At 37.8% G+C, this 17,218-nt stretch overlaps 1 protein-coding gene across 1 annotated transcript in view; it reads right to left on the bottom strand.

Annotated features, from left to right (window-relative positions):
* ABCC9 (ATP binding cassette subfamily C member 9) overlaps positions 1-17,218 on the bottom strand; it is a 150,182-nt gene that overhangs the window by 89,725 nt on the left and 43,239 nt on the right. Inside the window, exon 15 of the mRNA XM_022577748.2 lies at positions 12,966-13,073. Coding sequence (XP_022433456.1) covers positions 12,966-13,073 — 108 coding nt within the window. The remainder of the gene's footprint in view (positions 1-12,965; positions 13,074-17,218) is intronic.

The raw sequence follows: 17,218 nt of genomic DNA on the forward strand, positions 1-17,218 counted from the left end.
TCCAGGTGTGGCACTTACTAAGGTAGAAAGCTGGACTTGGAAACAGGCACCTAAATCTTCATCAGTGAAGGTGGGTGAGTGATTATGAGGTCCTCTGATCACAGACCTGAGAAAGGTACAACATGCCACAGCTTCACAAGAGTGTGAGAGAGGAAAGATGTGGTTGGAAACCAGCAGGGAAGAACCAGAAGAATACAGTGTCACCTCCTGATTTGGTCCTACACAGAAGTGTAAGAGTGAACAGAGCTCACTTGAGAGGGATGGAGGACAGTCAAAGTGAATTCCTCCCGCTGTGATTTGCCCTTCCATTCCTTCCTCCCTCTTACAAAATCGTCTCACTTCTCCACCATAAGGGTTAAAATCCTGGCTTCCCAAACTAGCTGTTTGACCTTGGAAAATCAGCTAATACATAAATCTCCACAAAGGTACATAAAAGGATAGGTACAAAGGTGGTTATCACAGCATGGTTTGTGTTGGAGGAAGGATGGAGGCCAACACAGCAGCCATCACTAGGGGACAAGTAAAAGGCAGGGATGCATACTATAGAATGCAGTGGTGCAGCTAGAAGGAGCAAACAATTTCAGGAAATTGAAAATATAAATGTTCATGACAATACTACATATTTCATAGGTATATGAGCGTATTTAAGTGCATATATTGAGAATATTATTGCTGGCACTGTAATGTTGGGAGGATGAGGGGATATAGGTATAAGGATCAGGGATAAAGGGAAAGGATGAATTAAAATGTAAAGGCAGGAAAGAGACAATGCAAAAAGCCACCTATTGTATGATTCCATTCATATGAAATATCCAGCATAGGTAAATCCGTAGAGACAGAAATCAGATTGGTGTTGGCAGGGGCAAGAGAAAGGGGGAAATGGGGAGTGACAGCTTAATGGGTACGGGGTTTCCTTTTGGGGTGATAAAAATATTTTGCGACTAGTAGATGGGACGGTTGTAAAACTTTGGGAATCTAAAGGCCACTGAATTGTTGACCTGAATATAGTTAATTTTATGCTGTGTGAATTTCACCTCAATTGAAATAGTTTTTTGAAAATCTAAAGGCAGGACCTTCCACACACCATTGTCCATTCTCTCCTGCCAAAAATAAATAAAAATGCTGAGTAAAACATAGTTTGTAAAAAAACCTCATTAAAGCAAGGAGTAAGGAAATGTCTAGTGAAAGTATAAGGAAAAGTACAAAAAGATATATACACTCTAGAGCACCTAAGCTTCTTTCCTTCCAAAAGAGCCAAGAATAGCTATTTTAGAAGGAAAAAAATAAGGTGTAAGAACTTGTCCTAAAAAATGTCAGTGTTTATTAGAAAGCTATAATAATCACAACAGTGGAATACTGGACAGACAAATCAGAGAAAAATAAAGAAAGAAATCTATGTGACAAGACGGCACTAAAAGTCAGTAGGTACGGTGACTGATACACAGTGCCTGGATAACCCGACATCATATAAAAAATTAAATCCGACCTTACCGACTTACTACTAAATGCAGTAAAATGACTATCACTAAATTTACTACTGCTAAACTTACAGCTAAAATTATTTATTACTGATTTCCCTACTAAATCACAACCTTACTTCATACCAACCACAAAAATAGATTTTAGGTCAATTAAAGTACTAAAAGCAAAAGGTGTAGCTCCAGGGATTTTAAGAACTAATATTATCTTTATACCTTTTGGTAGAAGAAGATTTCTTTCTTTTTTTTTTTTTTTTAATTTTTGGCCATGCCACGTGGCAAGTGGGGTCTTAGCTCCCCAACCAGGGATCAAACACATGCCCCCGACATTGGAAGTGAGGTCTTAACCAATGGATCACCAGGAAAGTCCCCAAAAACGTTTTCATAAAGGAGGCAAAAAGCAAAGCATTAGCCATAAAGGAAAAGTTCTATAAGCTAGATTACATTAAAATTAAGAATTTCTGATACCATAAAGAGAATGAAAAGCCAAGCTATGAAGTGGGAAAAGAATTCCGTAACATATATAACTGCCAAAGTAGTACCCAGAATTTTTTTAAACATGGGGAACAAATAACCTGGCAATTCACAAGAGGAGCTCCAAACCCAAATGGTCAATATATATAGGAAAAGGTGCTCAACCTCATTAGAAATCAGAAAATTACAAATAAAAACCACAGCAAGATACAACTGCACCTCCTCCCAACACACAACACACATTTTGGCAAAATATTGGAAGCCCTGGTGAAGAGGGAGACCAACTGGAATTCTCAATCACTATTTTTCTTTTTTATAACTTTATGTATTTTATTTATTTTTAAATTTTTGGCTGCATTGGATCTTCGTTGCTGCATGCAGGCTTTCTCTAGTTGCGGCGGGCGGGGGCTACTCTTCATTGCGGTGCGTGGGCTTCTCATTGCGGTGGCTTCTCTTGTTGCGGAGCACAGGTTCTAGGCGAGCGGGCTTCAGTAGTTGTGGCACGTGGGCTCAGTAGTTGTGGCTTGCAGGCTTAGCTGCTCCATGGCATGTGGGATCTTCCGGGACCAGGGATCGAACCCTGTGTCCCCTGCACTGGCAGGCGGATTCTCAACCACTGCACCACTAGGGAAGTCCCTCAATCACTGTTAATGGAAGTGTAAAATGGCACAACCACTTTAGAGAAAAGTTGGCCATTGTGAAGAAAAGTTGAGGATGTACAGCCCTATGACTCAGCAATTGTTCACAACAGCCTCAAAAAAAATAACCAAAAGTCCATCAAAAGTAAAACAGATCAATAAATTCTGGTATATTCATACAATGAAATGATACACAGTGATAAGAATGAATGAATTACAGCTTCACATAGCAACATGGATGAATTATATCCACATAATGTTGAGCAGAAGCAACACACATACACGTACATGCACATATTCAAAACTTAAAAAAACTAAAGCAGATTTTTAGGGAGGCATACATAGAAGGATGATCAAGGAAATGATGACCAGACCACAAAAGTCACGGTGGCGATTATATCTCGGGGGAGAGATAGAGAGTGCAGCTAAAGTGTGTGCTGGGGGGACCTTCAGAGGAAGCTGATGGTGTTCTTCACTTGGTAGTGGTTGCACAGGTATTTACTTTTTCATTTAACAGTGCATACATGTTGTATGTACTTTTCTGTAGATATGTTGTATTTCACAATAAAAAAGATTTCAAAAATACAAATGAGTAATAACCAATTTGGGAATTTCCACTATGAATAAACGGTGAATTCGAGCTTGAAGGGGTACTTGAAACTGCAGTGGCCATTCAGTGGAATAGCAGACTCCAGGCCATTGATGAGCAGGGGTTTGTTGTTTTTTTGTGGGTTTTTTGGTGCATGAAGGGTCAATTCTGGGAAAAAAAATCATGATAACCTCCCTTTTTTCCATGAAAAATGAAAATAAATTGAATACAGCACACGGAAAAGATGTATTTTTAGGTTCCCACTACACTGAATAGAAAACGTCAATTAAAAACCACTTTTTTTTTAGTCACTAATATATTGTTATTTTCTGGGCATATTTGAGAATTGGCAGCATAGAGGACCCTTTCTAGTCTCTCATTACTTACTTTTTCATAGCTTAGTTCACACCCTACTTGTACATTATAATTGTCTAGGGAACTACTAGAGATGTTTTCAAAAATGATGCCCAGGTTTATATATATATATACATATATATACACACACACACACACACACACACACACACACACACACACATACACATACACATATACATATATATATATATATATATATATATGTATGTGATTCTAATGTACAGCCAAGATTAAGAATCACTACAGGACTTGCCTGGAGGCACAGTGGTTAAGAATCCACCTGCCAATGCAGAGGGCATGGGTTTGATCTCTGATCCGGGAAGATCCCACATGCCGCGGAACAACTAATAAGCACACGAGCCACAACTACTGAGCCTGGGCTCTAGAGCCCAAGAGCCATAATTACTGAACCCACATGCTGCAACTACTGAAGGCTGCGTGCCTACAGCCTGTGCTCCGCCACAAGAAAAGCCACCGTAATGAGAAGCCCGTGCACCGCAACAGAGAGTAGCCCCCGCTCACTGCAACTAGAGAAAGCCCGTGCACAGCAACGAAGACCCAACGCAGCCAAAAATAACTAACTAAATAAATATTTAAAAATGAGTCACTACAGCTCTTTGAAATTCACAGGTGTTATACCTTATCCTCAAAACAACCATACTAAAATGGCATCCCCACCTCAAGAGGAGCAGACCATGGCTCAGAGAAGCAATTTGCCCAAATCACACATCAAATTAATGGCAAAGGGAAGGCTAGCATTAGCTTATTCCATCCAGTAACGCATTTGCTCCAGTTGCTAAAAGTTTATTGTGGGACAGGTATGGTGTCAGGCAATAAGGAGAGAGACAGGAGAATTAAATGTGGTTCTTGGCTTTACTGTACCACTCACTGAGCATCCCTCACTCTGACTGGACAGGGCAGGGAGTGGGACAGCCCCAGCAGCCAATGTGGCTAGTCTTCTAAACAGCTAATTTCCAGGACTCCGTTGGCTCTGATGTCCAGAGGCCCTTGACTGCTGCAGGCATCTGTTCTGGTTGCTGCATAACCCTGATCCCTTCCTGGGGCTGATCCCAACTCTCAGTCCTCAGCCTGTGTTCCTGTGGTGGCCTGTTCTATGAAGCACTCATGCTTGGGAACAGTACAAACGGCTGAGTTTCAGTAACAAAAAACAAACAACCCTTTTGCATGTAGCTGTCCAGTTTTCCCAGCACCACTTATCGAAGAGGCTATGTTTTCTCCATCGTATTCTCTTGCTTCCTCTGTCAAAGATAAGGTGACCAAATGTGCGTGGGTTTATCTCTGGGCTTTCTATCCTGTTCCATTGATCTATTATTTCTGTTTTTGTACCAGTACCATACTGTCTTGATTACTGTCGCTTTGTAGTATAGTCTGAAGTCAGAGAGTCTGATTCCTCCAGCTTTGTTTTTCTTTCTCAAGATTGCTTGGACTATTCGGGGTCTTTTGTGTTTCCATACAAATTGTGAAAAATTTTGTTCTGGTTCTGTGAAAAATGCCATTGGTAGTTTGATAGGGATTGCATTGAACCTGTAGATTGCTTTGGGTAGTATAGTTATTTTCACAATGTTGATTCTTCCAATCCAAGAACATAGTATATCTCTCCATCTGTTTATATGATCTTTAATTTCTTTCATCAGTGTCATATAGTTTTCTGCATACACGTCTTTTGTCTCCTTAGGTAGGTTTATTCCTAGTATTTAATTCTTTTTGTTGCAATGGTAAATGGGAGTGTTTCCTTAATTTCTCTTTCAGATTGTTCATCATTAGTGTATAGGAATGCAAGAGATTTCTGTGCATTTATTTTGTACCCTGCTACTCTACCAAATTTGTTGATCAGCTCTAGTAGTTTTCTGGTAGCATCTTTAGGATTCTCTATGCATAGTATCATGTCAGCTGCAAACAGTGACAGTTTTACTTCTTTTCCGATTTGGATTTTTTTATTTCTTTTTTTTGGCTAAAACTTCCAAAACTATGTTGAATAATAGTGGTGAGAGTGGGCAACATAGTCTTTTTCCTGATCTTAGTGGAAATGGTTTCAGTTTTTCACCATTGAGAACGATGTTGGCTATGGGTTTGTCATATATGGCCTTTTTTATGTTGACATAATTTCCCTCTATGCCTACTTTCTGGAGAGTTTTTATCATAAATGGGTGTTGAATTTTGTCAAAAGCTTTTTCTGCATCTATTGAGATTATCATATGGTTTTTATCCTTCAATTTCTTAATGTGGTGTATCACATTGATTGATTTGCGTATATTGAAGAATCCTTGCATTCCTGGAATAAACCCCACTTGATCATGGTGCATGATCCTTTTAATGTGCTGTTGGATTCTGTTTGCTAGTATTTTGTTGAGGATTTTTGCATCTATGTTCATCAGTGATATTGCTCTGTAGTTTTCTTTTTTTTGTGACATCTTTGTCTGGTTTTGGTATCAGGGTGATGGTGGCCTCGTAGAATGAGTTTGGGTGTGTTCCTCCCTCTGCTACATTTTGGAAGAGTTTGAGAAGGACAGGTGTTAGCTATTCTCTAAATGTTTGACAGAATTCGCCTGTGAAGCCATCTGGTCCTGGGCTTTTGTTTGTTGGAAGATTTTTAATCACAGTTTCAATTTCAGTGCTTGTGATTGGTCTGTTTATATTTTCTATTTCTTCCTGGTTCAGTCTCAGAAGGTTGTGCTTTTCTAAGAATTTGTCCATTTCTTCCAGGTTGTCCATTGTAATGGCATATAGTTGCTTGTAGTAATCTCTCACAATACTGTGTATTTCTTCAGTGTCAGTTGTTACTTCTTTTTCATTTCTAATTCTGTCGATTTGAGTCTTCTCCCTTTTTTTCTTGATGAGTCTGGCTAATGGTTTATCAATTTTGTTTACCTTCTCAAAGAACAAGCTTTTAGTTTTATTGACCTTTGCTATTGTTTCTTCCATTTCTTTTTCATTTATTTCTGCTCTGATCTTTATGATTTCTTTCCTTCTGCTAACTTTGGGGTCTTTTTGTTCTCCTTTCCCTAATTGCTTTAGGTGTAAGGTTAGCTTGTTTATTTGAGTTTTTCTTGTTTCTTGAGCTAGGATTGTATTGCTATAAACTTCCCTCTTAGAACTGCTTTTCTGCATCCCATAGGTTTGGTGTCATCATGTTTTCATTGTCATTTGTTTCTAGGTATTTTTTGTTGATTTCCTCAGGAATACCTAAATAGACATTTCTCCAAAGACATACAAATGGCCAACAGGCACATGAAACAATGCTCAACATCACTAATTATTAGAGAAATACAAATCAAAGCTATGAGGTATCACCACACACCAGTCAGAATAGCCATCATTAAAAAGTTTACAAATAACAAATGTTGGAGAGGGTGTGGAGAAAAGTGAACCTTCCTACAGTATTGGTGGGAATGTTAACTGGTGCAGTCACTGTGGAAAACAGTAGGGAGGTTCCTCTAAAAACTAAAACTAGAGCTGCCATATGATCCTGCAATCCCATTCCTCAGAATATATCCAGACAGAACTATAATTTGAAAAGATACCTTCACTCACTGTTCACTGTGGCACGATTCACAATAGCCAAGACATGGAAACAACCTAAATGTCCATCGACAGATGAATGGATTAAGAAGATATGGCACATATATACAATGAAATACTACTCAGCCATAAAAAGAAGAATGAAATAATACCATTTGCAGGAACATGGATGGACCTAGAGATTATCATACTAAGTAAAGTAAGTCAGAAGAGAAAGACAAATACCACATGGTATCACTCATATGTGGAATCTAAAATATGACACAAATGAAGTTATCTATGAGACAGAAACAGACTCACACACATAGAGAACAGACTTGTAATTGCCAAGGGGGAGAGGGGTGGGGGAGGGATCGATTGGAAGTTTCAGATTAGCAGATGCAAGCTATTATATATAGAATGGATAAACAAGGTCCTACTGTATAGAACAGGGAACTATATTCAACATCTGCTGATAAACCATAATGGAAAAGAATATGAAAAAGAATGTATATATATATATATGTGTATAACTGAGTCACTTTGCTATACAGCAGAAATTAACACAGCATTTTAAATCAACTATACTTCAATAATATAACTTTTTTAAAAAAATAGGCTATTTGACAATGCAAGCCAAAAATGGGCAGAAGATCTAAATAGAAATTTCTCCAAAGAAGATATACAGAATGCCAACAGACACATGAAAGGATGCTCAACATCACTAATCATTAGAGAAATGCAAATCAAAACTACAATGAGGTATCACCTCACACCAGTCAGAATGGCCATCATCAAAAAATCTACAAACAATAAATGCTGGAGAGGGTGTGGAGAAAAGGGAACCCTCTTGCACTGTTGGTGGGAGTGTAAATTGATACAGCCACTATGGAGAACAGTATGGAGGTTCCTTAAAAAACTACAAATAGAACTACCATATGACCCAGCAATCCCACTATTGGGCATATGCCCTGAGAAAACCATAATTCAAAAAGAGTCATGTACCACAATGTTCATTGCAGCTCTATTTACAATAGCCCAGAGATGGAAACAACCTAAGTGCCCATCATCGGATGAATGGATAAAGAAGATGTGGCACATATATACAACGGAATATTACTCAGCCATAAAAAGAAACGAAATTCAGCTATTTGTAATGAGGTGGATAGACCTAGAGTCTGTCATACAGAGTGAAGTAAGTCAGAAAGAGAAAGACAAATACCGTATGCTAACACATATATATGGATTTAAGAAAAAGAAATGTCATGAAGAACATAGGGGTAAGACAGGAATAAAGACACAGACCTACTGGAGAACGGACTTGAGGATATGGGGAGGGGGAAGGGTGATCTGTGACAAAGTGAGAGAGAGGCATGGACATATATACACTACCAAACGTAAGGTAGATAGCTAGTGGGAAGCAGCCGCATAGCACAGGGATATCAGCTCGGTGCTTTGTGACCGCCTGGAGGGGTGGGATAGGGAGGGTGGGAGGGAGGGAGATGCAAGAGGGAAGAGATATGGGAACATACGTATATGTATAACTGATTCACTTTGTTATAAAGCAGAAACTAACACACCATTGTAAAGCAATTATACCCCAATAAAGATGTTAAAAAAATAAAAAATAAAATAAATAAAATTTATATTTCCCTGATGAAAAAAAAAATTAAAAAAAAGAAAGAAAAGAAAATTGAAATCACATCAAGCATCTTTTCTGACCACAACCCTATGAGATTAGAAATCAATTACAGGTAAAAAAACGTTAGAAACAGAAACACATGGAGGCTAAACAATACGTTATTAAATAACCAAGAGATCATTGAAGAAATCAAAGAGGAAATCAAAAAATACCTAGAGACAAATGACAATGAAAACACAACCATCCAAAACCTATGGGATGCAGCAAAAGCAGTTCTATGAGGGAAGTTTATAGCAATACAAGCCTACCTCAAGAAACAAGAAAAATCTCAAATAAACAATCTAACCTTACACCTTAAGGAACTAGAGAAAGAAGAACAAACAAAACCCAAAGTTAGTAGAAGTAAAGAAATCATAAAGATCAGAGCAGAAATAAATGAAATAGAAACAAAGAAAACAATAGCAATGATCAATAAAACAAAAAGGTGGTTCTTTGAGAAGATAAACAGAATTGATAAACAATTAGCCACACTCATCAAGAAAAAGAGGAAGAGAACTCAAATCAATAAAATTAGAAATAAAAAAGGAAAAGTTACAACAGATACCACAGAAATACAAAGCATCCTAAGAGACTACTACAAGCCAATACTCCTATGCCAATAAAATGGACAACGTGGAAGAAATGGACAAATTCTTAGAAAGGTATAACCTTCAAAGACTGAACCAGGAAGAAACAGAAAATATGAACAGACCAATCACAAGTAATGAGATTGAATCTGATTAAAAATCTTCCAACAAACAAAAGCCCAGGAGCAGATGGCTTCACAGGTGAATTCTATCAAACATTTAGAGAAGAGCTAATACCCATCCTTCTCAAACTCTTCCAAAAAATTGAGGAAGGGGGAACACTCCCAAACTCATTCTATGAGGCCACCAACACCCTGATACCAAAAGCAGACAAAGGTACTACAAAAAAAGAAAATTAAAGACCAATATCACTGATTAATATAGATGCAAATATCCTCAACAAAATACTAACAGACAGAATCCAAAAACACATTAAAAGGATCATACACCATGATCAAGTGGGATTTATCCCAGGGATGCAAGGATTCTTCAATATACGCAAATCAATCAATGTGATACACCATATTAACAAATTGAAGAAGAAAAACCATATGAGCATCTCAATAGATGCAGAAAAAGCTTTTGACAAAATTCAACACCCACTTATGATGAAAACTCTCCAGAAAGTGGGCATAGAGGGAACCTACCTCAACATAATAAAGGCCATATATGACAAACCCACAGCAAACATCATTTTCAATGGTGAAAAACTGAAAGCATTTCCTCTACGATCAGGAACAAGACAAAGATGTCCACTCTCTCTCGCCACTATTATTCAACATAGTTTTGGAAGTCCTAGCCACGGCAATCAGAGAAGAAAAAGAAATAAAAGGAATCCAAATTGGAAAAGAAGAAATAAAACTGTCACTGTTTGCAGATGACATGATACTATACATAGAGAATCCTAAAGATGCCACCAGAAAACTACTAGGGCTAATCAATGAATCTGGTATAGTTGCAGGATACAAAATTAATGCACAGAAATCTCTTGCATTCCTATACACTAACGATGAAAAATCTGAAAGAGAAATTAAGGAAACACTCCCATTTACCATTGCAACAAAAAGAATAAAATACCTAGGAATAAACCTACCTAGAGAGACAAAAGACCTGTATGCAGAAAACTATAAGATACTGATGAAAGAAATTAAAGATGATACCAACAGATGGAGAGATATACCATGTTCTTGGATTGGAAGAATCAATATTGTGAAAATGACTATACTACCCAAAGCAATCTACAAATTCAATGCAATCCCTATCAAACTACCAATGGCATTTTTTACCGAACTAGAACAAAATATCTTAAAATTTGTATGGAGACACCAAAGACCCTGAATAGCCAAAACAGTCTTGAGGGAAAAAAATCAGAGCTGGAGGAATCAGACTCCCTGACTTCAGACTATACTACAAAGCTACAGTAATGAAAACAATATGGCACTGGCACAAAAACAGAAATATAGATCAATGGAACAGGATAGAAAGCTCAGAGATAAACCCACACACCTATGGTCAACTGATCTATGAGAAAGGAGGCAAGGGTATACAATGGAGAAAAGACAGCCTCTTCAATAAGTGGTGTTGGAAAACTGGACAGCTACATGTAAAAGAATGAAATTAGAGCACTCCCTAACACCATACACAAAAATAAACTCAAAATGGGTTAGAGACCTAAATGTAAGACCACACACTATAAAACTCTTAGAGGAAAACATAGGAAGAACACTCTTTGCTATAAATCACAGCAAGATGCACCTCCTAGAGTAATGGAAATAAAAACAAAAATAAACAAATGGGACCTAACGAAACTTCAAAGCTTTTGCAAAGCAAAGAAGACTAAAATCAAGACGAAAAGACAACCCTCAGAATGGGAGAAAATATTTGCAAACGCATAAACAGACAAAGGATTAATCTCCAAAATATATAAACAGCTCATGCAGCTCAATATTAAAAAAACAAAAAACCCAATCAAAAAGTGGGCAGAAGACCTAAATAGACGTTTCCTCAAAGAAGACGTACAAAGGGCCAAGAAGCACATGAAAAGCTGCTCAACATCACTAATTATTAGAGAAATGCAAATCAAAGCTACCATGAGGTATCACCTCACACCAGTTAGAATGGGCATCATCAGAAAATCTACAAACAACAAATGCTGGAGTGGGTGTGGAGATAAGGGAACACTCTGGCACTGTTGGTGGGAATGTAAATTGATACAGCCACTATGGAGAACAGTATGGAGGTTCCTTAAAAACCTAAAATAGAATTAGCATATGACCCAGCCATCCCAATACTGGGCGTATACCCAGAGAAAACCATAATTCAAAAAGACACATGCACTCCAGTGTTCATTGCAGCACTATTTACAATAGCCAGGTCATGGAAGCAACCTAAATGCCCATCGACAGACAAATAGATAAAGAAGTTGTGGTACATATATACAAAGGAATATTACTCAGCCATAAAAAGGAATGAAATTGGGTCATTTGTAGAGACGTGGATGGATCTAGAGACTGTCATATGGAGTGAAGTAAGTCAAAAAAACAAATATCATATATTAACGCATATATGTGGAACCTAGAAACATGGTACAGATGAACCGGTTTGCAGGGCAGAAATAGAGACACAGATGTAGAGAACAAAAGTATGGAAACCAAGGGGGGAAAATGGTGGGGGGTGGTGGTGTGATAAATGGGGAGATTGGGATTGACATATGTTCACTAATATGTATAAAATGTATAAGTAATAAGAACCTGCTGTATAAAATTTTTAAAAAGTATGCTAACACATATATATGGAATCTAAAAAAAAAATGGTTCTGATGAACCTATGGACAGGACAGGAATAAAGACACAGATGTAGAGAATGGACTTCAAGACACGGGGAGGGTGAAGGGTAAACTGGGACGAAGTGAGAAAGTAACATTGACATATATACACTACCAAATGATATAAAATAGATAGCCAGGGGGAAGCAGCTGCATGACACAGGAAGATCAGCTCAGTGCTTTCTGATCACCTAGAGGTATGGGATAGGGAGCAGGGGAGGGAGATGCAAAAGGGAGGCGATATGGCTATATATGTATACATATAGCTGATTGTTATACAGCAGAAACTAACACAGCATTGTAAAGCAATTATACTCCAATAAAAATGTTAAGAAAAAAAAAAAGGCTGTTTGAGATGAGTCAAAGGCAGTATTGGGAAGCTGGGTGGAAGCACACAACCCAGGTCTAAGCCTTTCCTGGTTGTAGATAATTGCAATCTAATCTACTTCCTTAAAAACTGGACTTTTAATATGGGCGTTCTCTAGAAATTAATCTACTTGGTAGATAAACATAAGAGTACGAGTGGGAATACGTTGGATACTAGCTTCTAATGCAGATTCAGAAGAAAGAGTCATCCTCCAGTTATTTAAACAACTGCTGGAGCAAAGCTGTGGCTGGGAGGCAAGGCAGCACTGAGAATTATAAACTTATCAGGATATGTTTGAAAATGTTATGAGAATGAGTGACCATGCTAAAGAGACTTTAAAGACACAATGTAGGACACTTTTGCAGAACTTCATCATAAAATAGTAACATCAATGTTTCTATTCATGTAAGAATTCAGGAAATAAAATAACCTTTATTGCAATATCCTCGGTCTCCACGGGACGCAGACATCGTGTTGACTGCTCGTAGCTGTCCAGGTGATACCTTCCAGGCTGCTTCCTGTTTATAGTTTTTGGCTGCTGCATTCCACATGGAAAAGAACACAAGTTGAAGGTCTATGAGAAAACTGAGTTTTTACTGAACATTAACTCACATTGCTAATTCTCCACTTAAGCTCTAAGAAAAAGAAATGAGTAAAGTGAATGTCATATTTTAATTATTTCTATGGTGTCCCCCTGCCACCAAAAAAAGCAAATGATAATGAAAAAGCGTTACACAATAATTTTAAACCTAATTCACAAACTTTTTAAGAAAGATAAAAATATGAAGATGTGATACTTGCAAACGATAGAAGTTAAAGTGCTGAGCACCAAACTAGGCTTTGGATATTCTTTCTCCAGCTTTCTGGATGAACAGGCCCAGGCGGTAAAAAGCTGTGTGTCATGGCCAAAGGCAAGCAGGCTAACTCAGGGTAAACTAGAATCTAATTCTTAGGCCGTCGGGCTTGTAAATGTTCCAACAGTGCATTTTTGGTCACCCTCTGAATCATGAGGATTTTGAATCCAATACACTCAAATAAATCAGACTGGGCTATATGTCACCCGAAGATCCATGGTGGAATGAGAAAAAGCATAAAGATCTAGGACTTTTTTGCCTATAATATGTATATTATTTCATAAGGAGATCCATAAGCACTGTAGAATGATCTAGTTTTTCTCAAATGTTATAGCATTGCTCTGAGCCAAAGGACTAAAGAAAGTCTCCATAAAACGGAGGATGCCAGCGAAAGCTAGGCAATCTTCACATACTTAAAATGAGCTCCAATTAGGTCATGACTAGAAACTTGTCATTCTCTAATTTTGAGTTTAATTTCACATAGAGACAAATGACTGAAGAGAAGGTAGAAAATTCAGTTCTGTAAACCTCTAATTTAGAAAAATATATAAGCTCAAAATTTGTCCCAGAGATCTAGTAAGCAAGTATTTCGACATAAATGATTATCTGTCTTACTTAAATACCTTATAGAGATTATGAAAGCTAAATAGTAAAACACTTTAAAACTGTTATATTACCTATAAAAAGCAAAGGATTCTAGAATTGTGAAACTTTTTCTTTTTTCCTTTGGCTTGGAACGGCAGGTTTAGCTTTTTGATAAATCTGTTGAGTTCTATTATGGGAATCAGGAATGTCCTCGAATAATCAGTAATTTAATCTGAATGAGGTATCGTCCTCCAATTTATACCCATCAGCGTATCAAAAGAATATCAAACTACCGAATAGCGCATCGCTAAACTACACGCCATTCAATACGGAGATTAAAAAGTCACTGAGCAGGACTATCAGTGTTCTGTTGCACAGAAACTACTGAATGCATTTTAAATTTTAAAAAGAGAGAGAGAAAGAGTGCTCATGACATTTTTAGTTTTGTTTTTCTTCCCACAGTCCTCACAGATAACCTTACATGAGAGATGTAGAAAGTCACTATCCTTTAAGCTGAGTATATTTCCCACACAAGACAGGTCTACATCTGTACCTATATTCTCTGTCTTCTAGAGTCATAACTTCTATAGTAGTATCGCCCCCAGAGTTCCAAAAGGAATGACTTCATGTTCTTCACAAAACTAAGGAGAGGTTGGGAGGAGGAGACGTGTTGACAGAGATTTGAGTCGGAGTCTCACAGATGTAATTCGAAGAAACTCTGGCTCTAGACTGTCACTAATTCTCCGTGGAGATTCTGCAGCCAAAACCACTTAACTCTAAGCTTTTACAGAATACATAGCATCTTAAGCGCTCTCAAGTAGGAGTTTCCATTAGTGTTCTTTTCAAACACACAGCTTTTTTCTCTTCATTTTTAAAAGTTTGTCATTTGTGGTTTGGCCCATCAGCAGTGATGAATGGCCCCGAAAGACATCAGAAGTCCAGTCTGGTTTCAATAACTGAAGATACTGGAGGCAACTGAAGGGGATTCTTTTTTCCTCCCAACCTTTGCTCAGTTCAATATTTCTCCTATCCCTCATCTCATACAAACCACTCTTCAGATTTCCCTCACTCCACTCCCTCAAACTTGACCTCCTCTGTTCCCTTTCCTGAGGTCATCTCCCTCTGCTCATCCCTACATCGCTGAAAGATGATCTAACAAGTTCTTTGGGAATCTCCTATCATCCAAAGTGAGACAAGGCAGGTTCTAATCAAATGCTTGACTTTCCTGCTGCCCTAAAGTGTACACAGTCTATGACGTGTTCCTGTCTTGGTGTCCGTGTCCACACAAGAGCACACAAGCATTTTCAGGCTTTGTTACTGCAGCGTCTACAAGCATGGGTGGTGGTTCCTACTCAGACAAAATCACACCTGCTCAACAAAATAACTCGACAGACAGTAAAAAAATAACTCCAGAAAAGCAGAAGAAATCAGCAAGTCTAAAGACAGCCAAGTGCTTGTCTTAACTATTTTTAGCACGATGTGAATAAAAATTTAATACAGACTGACTTCCTGGTGAAGGTTTTCCAAGCCTCAGTCAATTCCTGTCAGGAGACTGCACATGCATTTTTGTTTGGTTACATAAATGGTAAATATATTAACATTTTTCTCTAATAGTAAATGAATAACTAATTATTAACTTATAACATATTTTAGAAGAACTTCTTTCTACTTTACTGTTATGAAATAGACATATTAATTTTAAAGACTTTCTTCAGAATTTTTCAGACACGTCTTTCAAGAAAGTGGTTTAATCCAGTCCCATTAAATATCATCTAATGGCCAGTGGCTCTTAAATTTACATCTCCAAGGGAGATTTCTCTTCTTAGATGCCAATAAATATCTCAAAATTAACATGTGCAAAATATACCTCTTGATTCCACCTCAACAGCAACCTACTCATTTCTCAGCTTCCCTATTTCAGTTATTGGCTCCACCGTCTACCCAGTAGTCAAGCCAATAACCTAGGATTCATCCTTGAGTCTTCTTTCTCCCTCATCCCCTCCATTCAACCTATCAGCCAGTGTTTATCAGCTCAGCCTAAAAAGTGTGCACTGAACCTGATAGCTTCTTCTCAAGGTCCACTGCAACTGCAACAAAAACAAACTCTAACCATCATCATTTGTCTATGTTATTATAATGACCTCTTCACTGATCTATCTGTTCTACTCTTGTCCCCAATGACAACTCTTTACCCAGCAGCCAGAGTGATCCTTTAAAAATATACGTGAAATTATATGAGTCCCTTCTTTAAAACCCTCCAAACTCTTTCCCTGGTTTACAGGACTCTCAATCCTTGTTCTTACCTCATCTTATACTCCCTTCTTTACTAGGCTTCAGCCATAGTGCCCCTCTGTTCCTTGAACACACCAAATTAATTCCCACCTCAGGGTCTTTGCATCTGCCAGTTCTCTGCCTGAAATGATCTGGCCCCTTTTCTAGGTCTTTGCAGAAGAAGTACCTACTCTTCATTCAGGTCTCAGCTCAAATGCCAGCTCTTCAGAGGGGCCTCCTGGGAAATGACCACCCTGCTTAGAGGATCCCAGTCACTCTCTAATATCTTCTTTTTTTTATTTTCTTCCCACAGGGAATTGATCTCACTTGTTTACTTGTTTATCATCTGACTCCTGCCTCAAGAAAGCAAACTCTGTGACAAGAAAGATCTTGCCTGCCTTGTTCAGAACTACATCGCTAGGTCTTGGCACAAAGCACAGGGTAGCTGATAAGTCTGGAAATACAGGCAAATATATAATACACGTTATAGTCCAGGTAAAACATGACAAAATAACATTGTGTTTCCAGGCTTTATGTAGATATGAGTAAATATTTGTGCAATGGATGAATAAACTGGTTCAGGAGTTGAAAGACTCAGGTTTTAATTCTGGCTCTCCCACTAAAATCTTGTGACTCTATTCAAACCATACAACATGCAAATGAATATATGCATCTAGAAAACAAAATAGGTAATGTAGTGTACTATATTAAATGAGTCAAAAGACATAATGTATCCAAAAAGCACTTTTGAAACCAAAAAGTATAACATAGTTAAAGGTATTATAAGCATATGGTACAAGAGTTGTAAGCTTATTTTGTATGATTTTTATATAAAGTTTGGGGTAGACAACCTCTCTATTTCCTTTTGAATTGAACATGAGGTGTCCCTCTTGGGATAATCCTTTGATGACTTATAAAGACAAGCCTTCTACATTTTTTAAATTGATTTTAGACTTGTAAGGTTTTTTGCAGA

Source organism: Delphinapterus leucas, chromosome 11 (genome assembly GCF_059928025.1).
Source record: "Delphinapterus leucas isolate spDelLeu-1000000601 "Yukka" chromosome 11, BTC_Dleu_Yukka2, whole genome shotgun sequence".
In the NCBI taxonomy this organism is placed as follows: Eukaryota; Metazoa; Chordata; class Mammalia; order Artiodactyla; family Monodontidae; genus Delphinapterus; species Delphinapterus leucas.